At 42.4% G+C, this 20,433-nt stretch overlaps 1 protein-coding gene across 1 annotated transcript in view; it reads left to right on the top strand.

The window, feature by feature from the left end:
* The first annotated feature begins 2,221 nt into the window (after positions 1-2,221).
* rad18 (RAD18 E3 ubiquitin protein ligase) overlaps positions 2,222-20,433 on the top strand; it is a 32,110-nt gene continuing 13,898 nt past the window's right edge. Inside the window, exons 1-11 of the mRNA XM_060069274.1 lie at positions 2,222-2,427; positions 3,658-3,736; positions 4,419-4,480; positions 4,708-4,778; positions 7,899-8,302; positions 8,546-8,645; positions 10,811-10,998; positions 11,463-11,533; positions 11,722-11,782; positions 17,442-17,561; positions 17,732-17,861. Of these exons, the coding sequence (XP_059925257.1) occupies positions 2,377-2,427; positions 3,658-3,736; positions 4,419-4,480; positions 4,708-4,778; positions 7,899-8,302; positions 8,546-8,645; positions 10,811-10,998; positions 11,463-11,533; positions 11,722-11,782; positions 17,442-17,561; positions 17,732-17,861 (1,337 nt within the window). The 5' untranslated portion in view covers positions 2,222-2,376. The remainder of the gene's footprint in view (positions 2,428-3,657; positions 3,737-4,418; positions 4,481-4,707; positions 4,779-7,898; positions 8,303-8,545; positions 8,646-10,810; positions 10,999-11,462; positions 11,534-11,721; positions 11,783-17,441; positions 17,562-17,731; positions 17,862-20,433) is intronic.

Below are 20,433 nucleotides of genomic sequence, written 5' to 3'. Positions count from 1 at the left end.
ATGAGTGGACTTCTTTAATGCATTCTTGGTTCTTCAGAAAGCATTTATCATGTTAAATTGATCAATTTAAATATCGTAGTTAAACCCGCCCACACTGGCCAGAATCGCACACTGATTGGCTAATTACCGAGTCATAATAATAATAATAATAATACATTTAATTTAGAGGCGCCTTTCAAGACACCCAAGGTCACCTTGTGTCATCAACTCGAACACACTCCTGAGTTCCTCATGCACACTGCTTCTTTATGGTATACTACACTTATTTGTGTAATGCATTTTATTCAAAACTAACAGAAGAATAATGTATGCTACACAATATAATTATTTACACTTGATGAGAGTTAAATATTTAATGAGTTCCTATAGTGGCAGCACCAAACACTGAACAGCTATACAGAATTTACCCCAAAATAATCAGTAGCTATTTCGATCAAGCAACCAGCACACGTGCAATAACAAAACCGATGAAATAGCATGTTTATGAATTGTTTGAAATAGTAAATGTTGTGCATGTGACCCTGTGCACTCCCACAGATATGAACTTGCATGATGGATTTATTTGTATTCGTTTTCGTTTCGTATTTCCTGTATATCGTGATTCAAGAGTGGTTTGTGGTCTTAAAAACACTTTCGACCTTCGACTCGGAAGTCTGGCGTCCGAGGATTGAGGAACACACCATAACCAGCTTCCTTCGGCGTGTACGCACATTATCATTATCGTTTGCGGGAAGGAACGGGTCCCGCTCTTTTATTTTATTTTATTTTAGTCATTAATACAGAAAATACATTGATCAAGAGCAGAGCCAGGGGGTGTTTCAAATATAGACATTAAAAATAGAGCATAACTGAATGGATTTAGCAGCTTTCTTATTTTTTGATGGTTTTGATGCACTGCTCTGTTACCCTACCAAAAGCAATAAAAGAAAGTTTAGAGTTACTATATTTGGCTTTGTGAATATGATATTTCCCTAAAATGATCAACAAATTAATCAGGTAGGCCTTCCTTTCTGTTTTTTTACTTTTGTTGTCATGGAAACCAAAACAGTGCATCTTTCCACAACAAGGAAAAATCGGAGACAAGTTTATCAGTAATGCATCGGGATAGATCTTTCCAGAAAGTGATGGTGTTGCCAGAACAGGTGCACCATTGTTTCTGTACATATTCCACATAAAGAATAGTTAATGTCACGCTTAAACCTAAGGAGATATTGCTTAGCAGGATAATACCTATGTATGATTCTGAAAGAGACTTCTCTTAATTTATTTGTAAGGAGGTATTTGTAAGGAAGGCTCCAGATATTTCCCCAATTCAAGTTGTCAACAAAATTAGACCAATAGGGAACAACATTAGGGGTACTGGTGACTTCTCTCTGGAATAAAGGCAAGGCAAGGCAACTTTATTTATATAGCACTTTTCATACACAAGGCAGACTCAAAGTGCTTCACATATAAACATTGTCATACAATAAAATAAAATAATAGGTAAGTAAAAGAAAAACATATGCAAAAAATAGAAGTTAAGGCATTTTAGTATTAAAATAGAAAATAAAGGCAAAGTTAAAAAAGCTTTTTTAGAAAGTGCAATGTATTTAAGATTTAGCAGAAAGCTATAGCAAACATAAAAGTCTTCAGTCTTGTTTTAAAGGTGCTCAGAGTTGGGGCAAGTCTTAAATCCTTAAAGTCTTAAAGAGCGAATGTTACGAATCATAACAATATTATTCCTCATTGTGGTAGCGAAACATACATTACCAACTGAGGTCAACTTAGGGTCCAAAGCTGGTAAACTGTCTGGCTTTCCAGTCCCTCTCAAGAGAGTTAAAATACCAGATGGGATGGCATAACAATAGCAAACTCTTTTGGGGTGATTGGAATGCCAAAAGTGTGAAGGAATTCAGAGTAATCCAGCATATTTCCAATATCATTTAGTAATTGGGATACTAGAATTATGCTACTATTGAACCAAGTTTTATAAAACAAAGATTTATTATTGAAAATAATTATATTGTTTTGATAGCAATTGGCACTTGGCTGGCATTTAAAAAAAATAATGTAGTATCATCTGGGTGAGGATCACTTCTCTTTCTGAAATTGTAATGACTTTTAAAGCACTATTTTTAATATGGGTGGAAAGGGTTGTGTACATAAAATGAATAGGTAGGGAGAGGCAGGGCAGCCCTGCCGGATGCCTCTTTGCGGCTCAAATCTCGGCGAAGGAACGGGTCACGCTCTGTGTGTGTGCATCATGTGCATGTGTGTGAGTGACGTAAGCAAGCGCGGCAGTTTCGTTGCTACTAGACAGACAAAGCTACTTCTGCTATTCGAGAGTGGCTTAAAGCATAACTTGTGTTTGGGAGGAATAAGCGGGGGCCGACCATGGCACTCCAAAACGAAGCGGATTTACCACCCAGTTTAACATGTCTCAAAGTGAGTTGGACTTCCGGAGTTAGCTCCTGCATGCTAGGCTAATTGTTATGGTTTTAACTGAGGGGCTGGCTAGAGGATTTTAGGACAAGAGGCGAGCTTTGAGGTGTGAACGAAGCATTGAGTGTAAATCACAGTTCGTAGGCATAATCACAGATTTAGACATAATCACAGATGATGTCTACTAACGTTGAGTACGGCAGCAGTAACTGTATAGTGTCCAGCTGCCCAGATGCTGTGATATTATTTCTCCCCCCAAAAGCAACACACTGGTATGGCATCAACGTAGTTTGAGCCTGACTGAGTTCAGTCTGATATAAATGTATTTTGAATAAAACCACAAAGAATATATGATGAAACGCTGCCTTCATTACTCAGTGGGAATTCAATATTGTTGAACAAAGTAGGTCTGCAGAATTGGCTCCATCCTTAAATCAAATGGCATAGCAGAAGGACTGCAGGAGATGTTACGCGACGTACATCCTCACCTTTTATTGTTGGAACCAATACAGTTTGGATCACAGTCATTTCTGCGTATTTAAGGTGTTATCCCAGTGTTCACACAGTCCAGTTAATATTTTTTACGTCAACATTTCTTTTTTATTAAAATTAATAAGTTACATTTTCGTTTTTTTGTATTAAGTTAGTTTGCATGCTGGGGAAAGAATAACTTGTGACTAGATTAAAAAATCTATAATGTATTTGACAATATTTGTTGATAAGTGAATTCCTTTCTAGTGCATTTAGCAGACGCTTTTATCCAAAACAACTTACATCGGTTAATACACACATTGACACACCTACGGGAGTCAACCATGCAAGGCGACAGACAGCTGGTCTAACCATCCATCTAACCATCCATCAAACCTTAAATGCAGAGATAGAACAAAGAGGCTTCCAACTTCCAAACTAACCCCCACATAAATAATTATTTCATTAAGTAATACTTAATGAAAAAGGTGTTATATTTGAAGCATAAATAATCAATTTGACAGCAATTTCCCTTCACAAGTCTTTATTTAACCAAACACTCTAGCAGCCCGGTAGTTCACTTCCTCAATAAAATGAATCATCCAACACATGACCCATCCAATATAAGCAATGCCTTGACTATGATATCAGCAGCTGTTCATCTCAAATTACCATAAGTCCATGGCCCAGTCTGTGACGTTCACACTTTTTGACTTTGCTATTGGCATAGGGGACTGACCAGTGTTATCTTTTTCCCACCAGAATGTGGATACCCTGCTCCGGTGTCCCATTTGCTTTGATTTTGTCAGCATTGCAATGATGACTAAATGCTCTCATAATTGTAAGTATCAAAGTAGTTAAACAGCGCTCTTCCCCTTGACAGGCAGGGAGAGAGCTCTGAAAAAAGGCTTTGTTTTCGCAAGGGAATAGCATTTGCTTAGACTGCTGCACCAGCTTCAGGGGCCAACAGAATAGGCTAGAATCCCTCAAAGATCTTAAAAAGGTACTTCTGAAGCAACTAACTTTTAAGGAAGCAAAGCCTCCATTTATTGAAGGGTGAGTGGAGTAGTTATCAGAAGCGATTGTCCAGTAGCTCATTATATCGCCGTTAGTTTTGTAATTACTTTATGCTTCTGTTTTTATTCTTTCCTTGGACAAAGCAAACTCACTAACTAACAATAGGCATAACACGTAGCCTCAGAGTATTGTCTATGTTGGTTTTGAAAAGCTAGCAGGATCAGATTCAATGCACTGAAGCGGCTTCCATTCAGCTTTGAGTGTAATCAATTCCGGATGTATGTTTTTAGAAATGGACAAAGAATCAATTTCTCTCAAATTGTGTGTGTAGCCTCCAGCACAGTTTCATCATGCCGTGATTTAATATGAGAGTGGCTGTATTCATTTAATTTCATAAAATGATTTCTCTACACTGAATAGGGTGCTGTTTGATTCATTGTTTTCTTTCTTTGAAGTTGCCTGAATGGAAACAGCAATTGGTAATATCTTTCCAATTCTCATTTCAGTTTGTTCCTTGTGCATCAGAAAATTTCTATCCTACAAGTTGCAATGCCCAGTTTGCAATTCAGTAAGTATGGCTTGTGTGTGCAGTGTGCACTCAGCTCTGGAAGAGGCCTCCTATTTAAGGCACACATTCATTGAGATTTAGCTTAATCAATCCACTAATGTTTCTCTGTGGCACCAATGTGTAATGAGCAAGGCATCCTCTCTTCTAAATGAGTTTCAACCTCAGGTACATGAGGTTGATGTTCGTGTTTGTATCGAGTTAATTCCTTTCTTGTGCTCATTTTCTAGTCTACAACCGAGCAGGACCTTAGAAACAACCGCATATTGGATGACCTCGTCACAAGCTTCCAATCGACCAGGTAACACGACAGTGCTTTTGTATTACCATAAACTCTTGCATACAGAATGTAATTTTAAAACATTTTTATTTTCTCCCCAAGCTGTGTTGCAAAGTGTAAAGTAAATGCTTAAAGTGCTATACAACCATGATGTCCAGAATATATATATTTATTAGAGCATTCAAACTAGCAGGTGAACATTCCCACAGTATTTCACTTTTTAAAGCTAATCTAATTGAAGTGGATAGATAACTTTCTCATCCTTGCTTTGTGTGCTTTTAGCGGCTGTTGTTGTTGACTCAAGCAGAATTTGTCTGTGGGGAAAAGGGTAAGGGCTAAGCTACGGCCCAAATTTTTTTTTTGCATTAACCTACGAGGAGAACAGTGGATTTGCCATAAATCAAATATGGATTTTATTTTCATCAATCTAGGCCTGTGAGGTTTTCGTTTTATAGAGGTTAAACTATATGTCTTCATTTTCAGCTTTTTTTTTTTGCTGTGATAGAGCAAAATAGTTTTCTGGTGCATAAAATGGTAGATAGGAATTTTCAGAATATGATTTTGTTTAATGGTCTGATCAAATAAACGGTACTTTAAAATTGTTTGCACAACCGTGGCAATGTTATAAATAAGAGGCAATTATCCGCAGTGTTGGAGCCTAGATATCAGGTCCAATTGTCTTGAATCTGTTGTGTGTTGTCATTATGCTTAATCTGCTCAGTTTGAGTACCATTGTTTTGGTCTTTTGCAAAAAAGAAAAAGGACTTCATAGCACACTTTACTTTTGTCAACAACTTAACGATTTCACAAAGACTACATGAACAACAAGTGTCTCTGATTGTCATCAGTGTCCAAACCTGAGTGGCTTATGTTTGCGCCCTCCTCTCTCGTCGTCTTTTTAATTTCCTGTTGTCTCGAAGCGAGCCTCAGAGGGGCGCAGGGACTTAGTCCGTGAGGGCACCTTTCATTAAATTGACTTCTTGTTTAGCGGATGATCAATCTCGCCACTTCCCCCCCCCCCCCACTCCCACCTGCCAATAACATCGGAGCGTTTCTGTTAGACACGAAGCCCATCTCCATCTGCTTTGGGTTTCCTCGGGAATGTCGTTTTTATTTATGGCTGATCTTGAAGGACGCACAGTAACAGCTGAGTGCAGTGGAGGAGGCCTTTTGCAGTGCGATCGTAATACCCATGGTTAAGTTACTACTCGAGGCACGAGCACTGTTTTAATACGTTTTCTTACCAATATTACAATAATGAGCGAACTTCATTGTGTGTAATCATTATTATGGTTGTTGCCACATCCCTTTAATCTTCTGTCCATGTGTAATATACAAAGCGCCCTCTTTAGTGAGGCAGTATGATTATGTAATTATGATTGCGTAATTACACAAAAAGAAAATCAGTTTAAAAGATCTGGGACACAGTTCCATTCACACATTTTTCTACAAAAGTGTGCACAATCATTGTGTCTACTATCCATTGGGTGAATCAATTAGTGACTTAGTGTTTCACAGAAATGAGGTAAGGCAAAATTATTAATTTATGGCTGCGGTACAGTTTTATCTAAAGATCGATTTGCCTTTGTTTTTGGTGATCGCAGGGTTGATAACTATCCTTTAATTAGTTGCTAAAAGTTGATTGTTGTTGTCCCCTGTAGTCATTAAGGCCCAATCCCCTTTCTACCCCTCCCCCCTTTCCCTTACCCCTCCCCCCTTCCCCTTACCCCTTCAAAACAAGGGGGAGGGGTAAGGGGAAGGGGTAAGGGGTAGAAATGGGATTGGGCCTAAATATCCCTTGACACGCAGTGCAAGAGGAGGGGTTCTCACCCCTGTGTCCTTGCCAAGCACCCACCTGGCTTTAGTACCAACTTTATCCCCTAATCATCCCCCAGTTTCTAATTTGATAGTTTCCTCATTCCTCACCTCTCACATGCGACAGCCAGTGCGTGGTGAATGTTCTGCCGCCAACTGGCATCCCTGCATCACACAGGCCGGTGCTACACACTGGAGGTGTCTTAACCCCCACCAAGACTCACACACACACACACACACACACACATGCATCAAATAACTAACTATGTAAACGCTCTGAGCGCCTGGAAAAGCACTACATGATTGCAATTCATTATAATTATTAATCAAGGATCCGGCCTCAATATAAGTAAAAGATTATAAAAGGTTGTGAAGTGTTGAGTTCTAAGAAATGTTGTAACTGTCCTCTGTTTTGAATTGCAGTTTAAAGAAAAAGTGTTCCATTATGGCTCAACAATTTTAAAAGAAAATCCACATCCAATAGAAACATTTAGGCTTATGAGCCAGTATTGGCATTTAACATAGTATATGATATGGATTTACCCATTAGTCTTGTTAAACAGTGGTAAGACAATCCCTTATTTAGGGAAAGCCTAATAAGTCTTCTCCACAAACTGTTTGATAAGTTGGAATATATCGGCAATAATAACTGAACCCTATTACAAAAGTGTCGTCCTGACGCGAGCCCCTGCAGTGATTGGGATGAATCACCTCAGGGTCTCAGGATCTTAGTTATTTTGTTTGTTTGCCACCTTGATTTGTCCCACTGGGACTTAATGTCGATGTCGATGTGTGGAGCTCTAATGAGCAGAGTGTAGGACCCTTATACAGCAGAATTCACAGTGCAAAGCAACTCACACCCCATTGGCTCCATTTTATTGCCCCGTAATGGCCCGAGTGTGATTTGTTTTCTTTCCACATTTTTCCAAAGAGTGTGGCCAACTTGCCTATTCTTTCGTGCTCTGGGAGATAATTGAGCATTTGGAGCTGAATGTCAAGAAGCTCAGTCAGTACAACTTATTGGCTTGTCTTTCATTTTTCCTCCTCTTAAGATTTTCTTTCCCCAAGTCCATCTCTAATGATACCAATGCATCATTATGAATGCCTGTGTTCCTCGGACTAGATTACGCCGTTTCAATGATGGATGCCTTGTTTTTTTCCTCATGACAGAGTGTCTTTGCAGTCCGTGTGTTTTTCCAGCGCCCGCGTCTGTCTGTATGCTAAAGTGTTCCTTACCAGGGTCTCATCTCCGTCCCCTAGCGACTCCCCCCCCTCCAGCCCACCCCAGATGTTCTAATGTTTCCGACCCTCTCATTGTTATTCCAGACTGGAGCTGTCAAAAGTAAGCTTTGACTCGCCGCCGCAATCGCCCCCAACCTCAGCCGTACGATGCAGCACTCCCAGGGCCAGGGGCCCGGCACGTGACGGTTCCATCCTGAGTCATTTCTTCCAGAAGGGACTCAAAGCGTCCCCCTCTACGACCACCCAACAAGGAGAAAGCACTCCTCGCGTCTCCCGCACGAGAATACAGGCCAGACTCGCCCGGGCCTCGGGTCAAGCAGAGCTCCCCTTAACAAACACTTCTCTTGGAGTGGCGATAAAGGAAGAGATTAAGGAGGAAGAGATAGGGTTGGAGGTGACGAGAAGGATGGAGGTTTCATCTTCGGTCGCTCAAGCACCCACCGCCTCTTCGTTGGCAGCAGAAGAGGATGTAAAGCCGGTGATCAAAGGTGAACATCGCTTCGATTTTGTGACATTCCCCATTTTGTTGCTTATCAAATCAATTATAGGGTGATTCTATACTGCTGGTTGGAGCACATTAAAATCTGTATTAATTAGTGAATCAAACTTTTCAGATTTAGAGGGATAGAGGTTCAGAGTGTGACTCATCTTCATTAAAATAAATGATTCCACCTCACAACACGTTGATCGGGGTCGTGCGAAGCGTCCATTCTTCTGGTTGTCTGTTCCAGTTGATTGCCCCGTGTGCTCGGTGGGCATCCCCCAGCAGATGATCAACAAGCACCTGGACTCCTGCCTGACCCGCGGGGAGAAGAAGGAGAGCCTGAGGAGGTGAGCTGAAAATAAACCGCGGCTAAAAGCAGGCCCACGTGCCCCCTGCTAAGCTGTTTGCTAAGGCTTCTTTAATGGACTGCCGGAGTGGAAGCGAGAGGCAGAAGCCTGCCCTCCCGGGGGGGGGGCCAGAGCCACGGCGGGGATCGTGCGCTCAACCGTAGTCGGTAGAACGACCATAAAGTCACACTTGATGGCCGGTGGTCGTAATAGCTCAACCGGAGTAAATGAGTAAGCCGTCGTGCTGCATGACGAGAGGTGCAACGCGTGCGTTGTGTGTCACATCAAGTACAAACGACGGCGTCGCGTCAGCCTGCCGAACAAGGCCAGGGGTCGGGTATCGCTGCCGTGGAGTGGCAGACTTGGTGACAGCTGTCTGCAGTGGTTGTATAAGATGATTGTGACGCCATTCTTGACACGTGATGTTTACTTGTCGGAAAGTTTCTCCTGCACACTGGGGAGCTCCTGTTCTCGGCAGACGGAGCACCGCAAACTGCTGGTCTTTTTTTATAACAAATAAATCGATGCAATGTTGAATTTATTAAAAGTGAAGCTCAGGGCTTGGTTTTTAAATCCGCCGCATTATTATGGAGGAGCTGATTCTTATTCCCTATTGTAATTCGACTTTATTTTAATTCTAATTCTAATTCTCCTGGGTTCATCACGCTTTTTAGAAGGAAAACGTATATAGAAATGTAATTTGCTAACAAATATACACTTTTTCTGATGCTCAGTCATTTAAAAGTATCAGACAGCCCTAATATTTGACAATGCCCTCATGGTGAAGGGGTAGGACAGAGATCCTAACTAATAGCCTGGGCACCCGCTCTGCAAGTGCGGCCAATAAACCCTCGTACGGAACTGTCTGTGCAAGAGCCCGTTAATAAAAGGCTTTCCTGGGTGATTAATCGGGGTGGTCCATTTAATGCCTGGGCATATTTGCATGACTGCATTGCGTTGGTAATCTGTGGCCGGCGACGTTGATTTATGACACTGATGCAAACCATCTCCCTACAGGGCATGGATACATTTTTTCCCAACTCTGAGGCACCCTGCTTTTAAGTATGCCTACCGCGTCTCCCGTGTTGTCTTCTTGGATGAGCAAGCGGAAAAAAAGCTAACCATTAGCAGACGTTGCACACGGCGTCCACCGAGAACGAGACGAGTACAAATGCAGAGATAATGGTTACACTCAACCACACAAAAACCCCATCGCATGTGATGCTGATGTGGCCAATGATAAGAGGCAAGCGGTACCCTACTTGGTATCAAGCGTGTATTGCTGTCGTTAGAATGTCTGGCTGCTACACTCAACCCCTTGCTGACAAGGGCTGGCTAAATGGCTCTAAGCCTTCAATAGCCCATCATTACACTAAGCAGACACGGCCCCTGTGAGCTAAAGGTTAATTGTTGACATCTTTATCGTTGTGCTGTAGTGCCTCTCCTCCTTGTGGCCCACCCGGCCCATACTAATACTTAATTATAGCGTTTGATTTCTTTGTACGGCCGAGAAGTAGCCACGAAGTAACCGTGATCTAAGATCACATCTAAGGTCATCGAGGTTCTTGTAGCAGAGGTTTCTGTAGAGCAGCGGACAGGGCAGGGCTCGACGATGGGGTTTGTACGGCTTGTACAAACCCCATCGAAGGCTTGTACTTCTGTTTAAATACGCTTGGTTATAAAAACAACATGACGCCGTGGAAACATGACCCACAAAGTAGCCGGTGTACAGTTGCATTCATTCAACAGAACACACAGCTGTATGACGTGCTAATTACTAATGAATAATTATAATCTGATTGATTGGCGAATCATTTATAAATGGCAGGCAAAGGAAGCAGGCGAAATCAATCAAAAACGGTTGGGCCATTATGGGTTACGCAAGCAAAAGTACAAACCCATAGGGGCTAATAACGGGCCTTTTAATTAAAACATGCCAAGCATATACTTTTGGTCGAAGACCAAAACGATAAAGCACGCCAGGTGTAGATAAGTATGTCCTGGATTGCGATCAAAGATAAGGGCCTCTATGATTTAGCGTTGGCAGCAGATTGTCTGTGGTGTGTTGGACATGAGCTTTACATATCAGCCAGTAGAAGTCCTCTAGCTGTCCGTATTGATCCGTCCACGAGTTGAACCGGCGTGTCCCCCTCCCTTCCTTGCAGCTCGCTGGTAGCCAACAGGAAGCCGATGGGTAAGCTGGTGTACCACCTGCTGTCGCTGCAGGACCTGAGGAGAAGGCTCCGGGACTGCCACCTGCCCACACAGGGCCAACGGGACCATCTAGTCAGGAGGCACCAGGACTTTGTGCACATCTACAACGCCCAGTGCGACTCCCTGAGTCCCAAATCAGGTTTGGTTGGACCCGTGTGTGTGTGTGTGTGTGTGTGTGTGTGTGTGTGTGTGTGTGTGTGTGTGTGTGTGTGTGTGTGTGTGTGTGTGTGTGTGTGTGTGTGTGTGTGTGTGTGTGTGTGTGTGTGTGTGTGTGTGTGTGTGTGTGTGCGCGCAGGGCAGCTGTTTCTGCTGGCACTGCTTAATTGTGGTCAATGTTCACGTTAAATGCGTATAATTTATTCAACATTCAAATATGTTGGTACATGCAGAGTTTCTCGTATTTAGACGATCCTCTTCTGTTTGATCTTTATGAGTTCTTGGTTTTCCACGATCTTGGGGTTATTGACATCTCCAGGGATGCCTAATTTCCTGTGCGGTGGCAGAAATAGCCAAAAGCTTTTGGATTTGGTGAGAGCGGTATTGGGAGTATGAACGGAAGATTATCTGGCTGCCCATAAAGATCTATCCATCTTCTTTTCACAGTTGAGGACATCGCCAAAGAAGTGCAGGGCAATGAGAAGATGAGGAACCAGCTGCAGGGAAAGGCCAAGCCTGTGTGTGCTCACAACTTACTGTTCCCTTGGCATTTCAAACCACAATCTTGTTTTCTTTCGTCCTTTCAGAGGCCTCCATGATCCCATAATGATTATTCATATTAATCACATGGCAGCCCTGACATTACTGCTCAGTGTCTTTGGGTAATGTGATGTAATCTATTTTGTCCTTTTGGATCTGTTTTCAGGTCTTGGTCTTCTCGAAGTATCAGTCTGAGGAGGAGATCGACGAGGTGCATTCTAGTTACAGTAAGTAATGGGAGTTCAACAACACATTTCCCATCCCTCTGTTGACTCTTTGTTTGGCTGCTTGCCCACTCAACCAGCTGTGTGCTTCAGATTCTGTGAGACGATACGATTTTGCGGGCAACTTAATCAGAAAGCATCTGACTAGTGTAGAGATTTGGAGCAGAGGTCTGACTTACTGCAGATGTGTCATTTTATAAATTGACACATTTGGGCTATTCAGATTGGTATTTATCATTTTTGTTCTTGTTATAGCAATAATGGCCACAGCTTAATGGACCAAACTGAATGCAGCCCATCTGTAGTAAGCGCCTGGCTAATCGCTCATTCATATTGTCGGTGTGTGTCCACGTTAGCCGACGGCCCCGAAAAAGTTTCCGAAAAGGGAGAGCTCAGCCACATGGATTTCATGCATTGTGTTTGTTTGTGTCAAAGGTACCCATGACAACGCTTTGTCAAACCCACTGTATTTGGTCTGCACGGCCTTCCGTTAAGTGGGAACACCACTTAACCACACTATGTATGCGTGGGTTGACTCACTGCCACCACAAATAGAGGCGAGGCAGGTGAGGTGCCCGCGTTATAATCCCTTCTTATGGATGCCTGTAATTGAGTGGCAGTAACGCTGTGGGGGAAAGGATTGTTGGCAAGGTGACCCTCGGTTGTTCAAAGGCCAGGGGCTAATTAAATATCACACACGCACACGGTATGTTGTCCTTTAGTGACGGTTTCCGCCGTGAATTCCAATGTCGTCGGGTTTGATATTCTATTGTTGTTGTTTTTTTCTTGTGGTCTTCAGAATAGAGGACAGGGGTGTGGCAGGGTGTCCCTGACATTTCACTCCCATTCATAAAACTGGAGGAGAAGCTTGTTAGAGAGCTGGCGAGCCACTGTAAAAGTGAGCGTGAGTGAAGAAAAAGTGAGTGAAAGATGGGAGGACGGAGAGATCTATAAATAGACAGCCAGATGCTGTCTGTGATTTATCAGGGGAGGATGCGGATGACTCACTCTGTGGCAATAAAGCACACAGGAGGGGCTAAATATGAAGCTACGTTTTAGCATGGGTGGGTGGCTTTACCTGGTCATAACGTAACGCTGAATCTTTTGCTACTCGAATGGGGCCCCTTTTCCATTAGGAAGGCTGTAACAAATATTAAATATTGGATCATACTTTAGAAGTTTCACTTTGTGAACCTAGCATACTTCATCTATCCAAAGTCGAGGTTATCCTTTTCTTCAAAGTCTGTGATTCTACGATCCATCCTCACCGAGCACCACTTCCTCCTTAGATTATGAAATTCATTTAAAAAACAAACACAAAAGCATTTCATATGAATAGATAACAGGGAGGTGAATGACCAGCTTCACACAGGAAATCTTGACAAGGGTTTAGGATCTTTAATGCGCCCGTGTGTATCAGAGGAATGCATGGAAGAGGAGCCCTGAAGGCTCTCTGGTTTGACTCCACAGGTGGTTTACGTTTCTGAGTCTGCTTGCTGCTAAAGGAAAAACTTCGGGCTCCAGACGTGAGACACCTTCAGTTATTAACCTCCAGGTTGATAACTGAAGGAGCACAAAAAATAAAGGTTATGGCCTGGTACATAAAAAATAAAATGAAAGGAGAAAACAACATTACAAGGTCAATGATTGGTGTGCTCATTTATGTGCTTGTAAATCTCCGCAAAAAAAGAAAACTTGAACAACGTAGTTAGCATGTTGTGATGGAGGAGGATTGAATCAGGATGCAGCCTTCTGGTTTTCCTATACGTTATGTTATATGTGATGAGAACTGATGTATGGAGGCTAGCCATTCTCCAAGCGTGCGCTTCACTCACAGCTCCTATACTATACAAGGCCATGCTTGTCAAGTAGGTGTTTGTTCGGCATCTCTTGCTGTTTACTGCAAATATAAAAAAATCTGCAAATTATGATGGATTTTTTTTTTGGGCTGCCGAATTGGCTGGCATTTGTGTTAGTCGTGATAGCCCAGTCGAGTTTTACCAGTCACTTTGACTTACTACGCACTCGGATACTACTACTGTGTGTCTCCGGTGACAAATGAGCACACCCCGCTGGTTTTATCAATGAAGTGTTCTCACAGCCTAATTGCCATCCGGTTGACACAGATTACATTTGAGGAAATACTCAAGTTTATAATCTTTCGACGAGATTCTAATGCATCTAATCTCAGTTGCTCTGTTCATTTGAAATGAAATGATAACCCTCAAATTGAGTTGCGCCTTTACACAGTTAAACCCCGTCTGTTACATTTGTTCCGCCTGGAGCCTGCACATTGATCGGGTTATGTGTTGCACATGTACTTACAACTAACGTATCTTTTAGTATTTCCCAGGCAGCCTTCGACAGAGGTGTGTTTCAGTTTGGTTGACTGGTTGGTTGCATTGTTTGACTGACAGTTTCCTGAGGTGGGTTGTCTCGTCTTACTCTGGCCTGGTCATTGTTGTGAACTCAAGCAGGCTCAAACGTGATGGCTGTGCAGTCAAATTCAATACACTGAGAAAACAAGTTGCCTGATGTAAATAGTGAGATCAGACATTTCATGGCTCCTGTAGTTTTTGAGCTTGGCTGTTAGTATTCTGTTTGGCTGTTTGATCATTGCTGACAGAGAAATGAGGTGTGTGTAACGTTGTCGTTTTTGCAAACTTCCTGTCTGCTTTTGCAGTTAGGATTCCCCGCCCGCCTCCCCACGTCACCATAAATGCAGTCATTGTGTGACTCCTCTCTCTGTATCCTGGCAGCTTTCTTTTCTACTGACAGTTTTATTTGCTAGGCAAGTTCAGGGGTGTGAGCCGTTCCTGGGATCTCAGTGTTGTCAATCAACACTGAGATCCTGCTGCCTGCCAGTGAACACACAGGGGGGCACGCCTCTTTATGGGATTCTGTCTTCCGATTGGATATAGTGGGAACGTGATACCTGAAAACGTGTTTTCTGTTTACTCTGAGCAGAGGGTCTTGGACCCAACGCGCTGCATCAGTGATTGCTTTCAAAGTATGGAGCTATTTAATACTTGTTTCAATGAATATATATTTTTAACCTGCTGTCTTGCACTTGCCAGTTACAATAATGAACGCTGAGCCATTGGTGTTTAATACATTCCTGGATGTATTATTTATTGTTGAATGTCTGGTATTTGCAGTGCATGGGTTACGGCCGTCTAAACCCCGGTATTTATTAAAGGCGTGTGACCGCGGCAAGGTCAGAACCTCATCATGTCAAAATATTCATTTGACCAGACAGTTTGTTTCACCGGCGCTGGAGAGAAAACGGTCAGGACCGTCTAACAAATGTTAATATTAAATGATGAAGTAATAAACTGACCAATTTTCCAATTGAAAAACAAATGCCGCACATGCAATGCGTTCCTATGATTGACATGAACAGATCCCGGTGTCACGACAACAGGGCCACTACTAGAAAAAGTTGAATGGCATGGAGAGCTAATGAATACCATGTTACCGAAGAGAGAGCTCACCTAAGCTCACCTCAACTCAATTTACTTCTGTAAACAGGAGAATCGCAAGAATGCCCTGCACCACAAGGCTATCTTAGCGAGTCAATGATTCATTTCCTCTCACCCATGTCACTTATTTGAAGGTTAAGAAAATGTCTTAACAAAGCCCTGTTTTTGGGAGCCATATAATTGGTCCATGTTTTATTTTTAATGATCAATCTGGCTTTCCTCTGCTGAAAGCTCATAATCTATACAAGTCTGCAACTTGATTGTATGTCTGCGACAGTCTGGGGATAAAATGTTATCCCTAAAGCAAAGTTATTAAGTTCTGTATGCAAGGAAATACATAGTGCCCTGCATTTTATACCTGAGTGGTTTCCCATCAAGAAACTGCAAACGTCAAATTAACCAAATCAGTCAGCAGAAACTTCACAGAGACATACTTCACATACACACAAGATCCTACCACAGTGTCCATTATGTTGGCACAATGCAGTCTATTATGCTGAGGATTTGTGTGTTGCTGTGTTACCTGTAAGCCTAGCTGTTTTTGGTCCTCTCCCTATAAACACAGCAGAGCAACCGGTTCTTTCAATAGACTGAAGTGCTAAAGTGCTTAATGATTTTTCTTTTTCCTGTCGGAAATGAATATCGAATAATGAATTTCATTATTTCAACTGTTGCCTTTTATGGTCAATGTTTTATTTCCCCTGACCTTGAGTTCTGTCTGTCCTTTTTTCTTTCAATGAAGAAGTTGAATAGGGTTAAAGGTTTTTTTTTTTTTTTTTTTTAAGTGGCGCGTTATATCGGATAGAAAACACGTCATCCGGTGTGCTGCTCGTCACTACTTTCCTTAAACTTGGATTGAAAAAAAGACAAACATTGCATATCATACTACATCATTTTACATTTTATTCTAAAGAACACAATACATCCCCGTACATCTGCAAGGGATACATAGATCAGATAAGAGTATGGGAAACGAACATGACTCGATTTAGCCTAGCGTAAGCCTGTGGTTATTGGGTTATGGACAGTCAAGCTGGACCTGCTGTGGTAGATGACTAGTCCTGTCCAGGTCAAAAGTTTATCCTGATGAAATCAGAAACAGAAGACTCAAAAAGATTGCGCTTAAATCCAGTAGATTGGACGAAAAAGGCAAAGATACTGCTGCTGAGAAATAATGTAGGGTGATTGGATTGCATATACAGAAACGTCAACATTTGAGTTATCTGTCAGATGATCATGCTGGCATTTTACTAATCAGCCTTTTTCGAGATTGTTGTATATATATATAGGGACCTTTTAGCCAGTGTCTGTATGTTTGGACAAGTTGTACTGCAAAAAAACTGGATGAGCCATGTTCTGCATGTGTTATACCAAATTGTATTTGATTTAATTTAATTGGTTGGATGTCCTCTTTACAATTTTCTACTTTCAAGCCAAACAACCTCTTCCCTGGCTATAAATATCATTCATATCAAGCTGTATACATTAGCATATTCCCCCGGAACGGGGCAACCCGCGATCAAGCTGACATTACCATTTAACAAAGGTCGGACAACTGAATGCATTTACTTTCAGTTGTCATTTACAAGTTAGTATCGTTCGTTGTCGTTTCTTACCAAAGTCCCAACATGTAAAAGCATTGAATGTTGTATTATTTGTATATTCTAGTCCACAATATCAACACGTCTCTATTGAGAAATCTCTCGCGTTCATCTGTGTCCGGCCTTTTGTTGATCCATGACTGCGCTGTGATCTGCAGACGGACTTCTTTAAGCTGCCCACCCCAACCTAACCGCACCCTGTCACCCTGTTCCAGTGGGAGCACGATGCCCCCTTTATATGATGAATTCAAGTGACTGCAATGTGTCAACACCCTCACGAAAATCACTTTCCGTGTGAAAAGGTAGAAAAACAAGCGATCTCTAAAAGCTACGTTGACAAGGCGGGAGATCTTTTAATTCATAGCCTCAGGGACTTATAGATAGATTCTTTGTGGTGCAAGTCATAGTTTTCGTCAGCTGGTTCTTGTTTAGGTCATGGGGGACTGAGAAGAGTTCTTTCCATCCTTTTGCCTTGTTTTGGATCACAGGTGTACTGTATATACAAGGTATATAACAATTGAGCCGACATGTGTATTTAGACCCCCATAGCGCTTAACCTCGCCCGCATCTGTCTTACAGGAAAGCAACACAGCTCGACCTTCTCCCGCCTCGTCTCCCAGGTCAAAAATCGTTTAAAGACTCGGCCCAGACAGGAAGCAGTTCCAGAAGGAGACGTGGCAGCGAGATCGCAGTGTAAAGGTAAGGAGGCAGCCTTCGTATCCTCAGTGGAAGACAGTGAGAACGCTATGTCACACCAATATACTCTGGGAGGTTTTCAATTATACTGTACTGTTCTTACTCCTAGTCATTTGGATCCTATAGAAATGATCACTATATATATACCGACCTATGGTCCCCCCTTGATTAAGCTTCAGGGTCACAGGCTTCCGCTGAGGATCCGTCCATCGCATTGCTGCAAGCCGGATCTGAAGAACCGCAATCAGAAGCAGAGGATGTGGCACCAGTCAGTCCTGCTGGCAGTGTAATTTCGATTAGCAGGTGAGAGCCGGAGATGGCACACCATCTGATCCACGTCTATTGGAAATTATTTCCCTTGCATTCGCTTGCTGCCAAGGAATAATTATTGGTGCATTTTGCTGGTTTTGCCTTCCCTCTTGTTTTGCTCATTCGTTTTCTCTGACATGTTGTCCATGAAATGTGGCGGTAGTTATGTTGGCGTAAGACTACCCTGATTCTTAGATTTAATTTGCTGTTATTTTTTTGTGAATCTATTTATTCTCATGTGTATTAACTCAATAATACGCATGAGAATGGTTGCTTAAACTGTTGCATAAACAGCAACAATCCCTATAAACATCTTGTTTGGTTCAACATCCTTGAAGCATCAACCGTGAAGCATAGCGGGGTCTCAGCCTCCACATTGAATTTGGACCGAATCCTTGTGCACACTCTACTCATTTGACCATGAAACCCTCCCACCATATGTTTCTCGCAATAATGATAACACAATGTGTGTAGTGCACTGCGATTGTTTCCCACTGCACGAAACTAGTGTTGCAAAACTTTGAGGATTTTCTTCCTGAGCTCCGAGCCGCATTCGTCACAGCCCGCTGGTTTATACCAGAACCCGAAGTAATGTTTCATTTAAAAGTGCTTTTGTTTTTCACCAGCTAGCGTGTAATAATGTTGTAGCTGTTGTTCTGTAGTATCTGACCTCAGGATGCCCTCCGTCGGTGTACGAAGGAGGTAGCTGTCTGTGGTTGATTGCTTGGAGTCTTTGTGTTTAGAGAGAGAGTGAGTTATTTTCTGACAATGCAGGCTTGATTTATACTTGATGTGCTCACACCACGTGGCATATTCACTGTTTCATCTTTGAACGTTTCCTCACCGTGTTCATATGATTGGCTGCTATTATCAGCAATCGGTAATGGCTCGCACAGATTTGTGTACAGAATCACGTACTTACCCAGCATTTCCTTTGACAACGTGAGCAGTAGCATTCAGGGGCTTGTGGTGGTGTTCCACAAGAACAGCATCTCTTGTTTCCAATCACTGTGTTCGAGTAGATTGGCGTAAAAGTATAACGATCCTTTGTAAACCCAGCCGCTGTTTTTGTTTTGCAAATTTTCTTTGGCTGTTTCATGCATTTTATGTTCATTCATGTTTGCCAGGTTTTGTTTTTCGTGGAAAACTTTATCTCTACAAGCTCTCTCACCCAAAGCTCATTCGGACTGCAACCACACGCTCATAGCAGAAACAACCAAATATTTGATGGCCTCACTCTGCTAATGGACCATTATATTACACTTTGAGGCTTCAGTATCACGCACAATACTTCAAAGACATCCTTGGTCAGTTCACAGCAAATCGTGATTTCACCATATTTGTTGGAGTTTCTCCCTCTTGAAATCGAAGCCTAGGTGATAGGACCCCAGTCTTCTTCCCCAGTCCCCCTTCACTTACCTGAAGTCAAGCTTCAAGTGCGACAAGGGACGCCGGTGTGTGCGCCATGAATCCCTAGCATGAGCCCCGACGTTGGTGTGTAATTACAAGGGAACATGGCGCGTCTCCTGCCGGGTCTGATTGCCTTCGAGCCCAGCCCTTCCCCGATCACATTCGAGACAGCCAGCCAGCTCCTCAGTAGAGCTCTTTAATGGGAAATGATAGCTTCTGGTCTGCGCCGCCTACACCGAATCCCACGGAGCTGACCTTCCTAGCACGGCTGAGACGATCAGTGTGTGCGTGTTAAATCCGTGATGGCCATAAACTCATAAACATTGTTGGGGAATCACAGTACGCCCAGTGGTTATCCAACAGAGGATAAACCTGTATTACACGATGTCGTACACAGTGTGCCTGAATTGCCCTTTTAAATGAAACCTCGACAATTACAATGTCTGTACTCATCCGAACAAACATTTCGGATTCAATTTTGATCTGTAGAAGAGTTAAGTCCACTTGCACCCTGTTCTTCACTGAGTTTGTATTGAGCTGTGCAATTTGTAAAGTAGATTTGTTTATGGTCTCTAAGTGCCTACCTCTGTCTTTCATTTAATCAAGTAATTCTGTTGCTAGATGTAATACAAGACACTGCCTTTATAATGTTGTGTTACACAGAAGATTACAAGCACATCTGGGCAAGAAGGCATATCATTAGCTTATCTTCACTTCATAGCCCCCTCCATAGCTTTGGTTTATCTTGAGTATGAATAGTTAATTAAACGGGTTGGGTTTTGGAACTGAAAAGGATTTTTACCATTTTTTTCGTCCATGCAAAGGAGCGTCCTTGCTGACACTTGATTGTCCTTCCAATTATAAATTCAAGGTAGTGAAACTTGGGCCAAATAATTCATATTTTCCCATCAGTATTGCCAGCTTACTGCTGCATCTCTCTCTCAGCGGATTTGATAATGATGTTGATATTATATTTAGGCGGGTCAGCGTAGCTCCATGATGCATCAGCTGAATCATTTCATTTTTTGGTCAGGATAATTTAACTTTGGCTGAACATCACTGCAAGTTTGTTTATTGTTTCAAATTCAATGATGCTGCAGTAAAGGAGATATCGTGCGTGTTCCACACTCGGCTGCACTACACACAAGTTTATTAT

The sequence above is a fragment of the Gadus macrocephalus genome, chromosome 13 (genome assembly GCF_031168955.1).
Source record: "Gadus macrocephalus chromosome 13, ASM3116895v1".
Classification (NCBI taxonomy): domain Eukaryota; kingdom Metazoa; phylum Chordata; class Actinopteri; order Gadiformes; family Gadidae; genus Gadus; species Gadus macrocephalus.
This window is presented reverse-complemented; position numbering and strand designations above follow the sequence as displayed.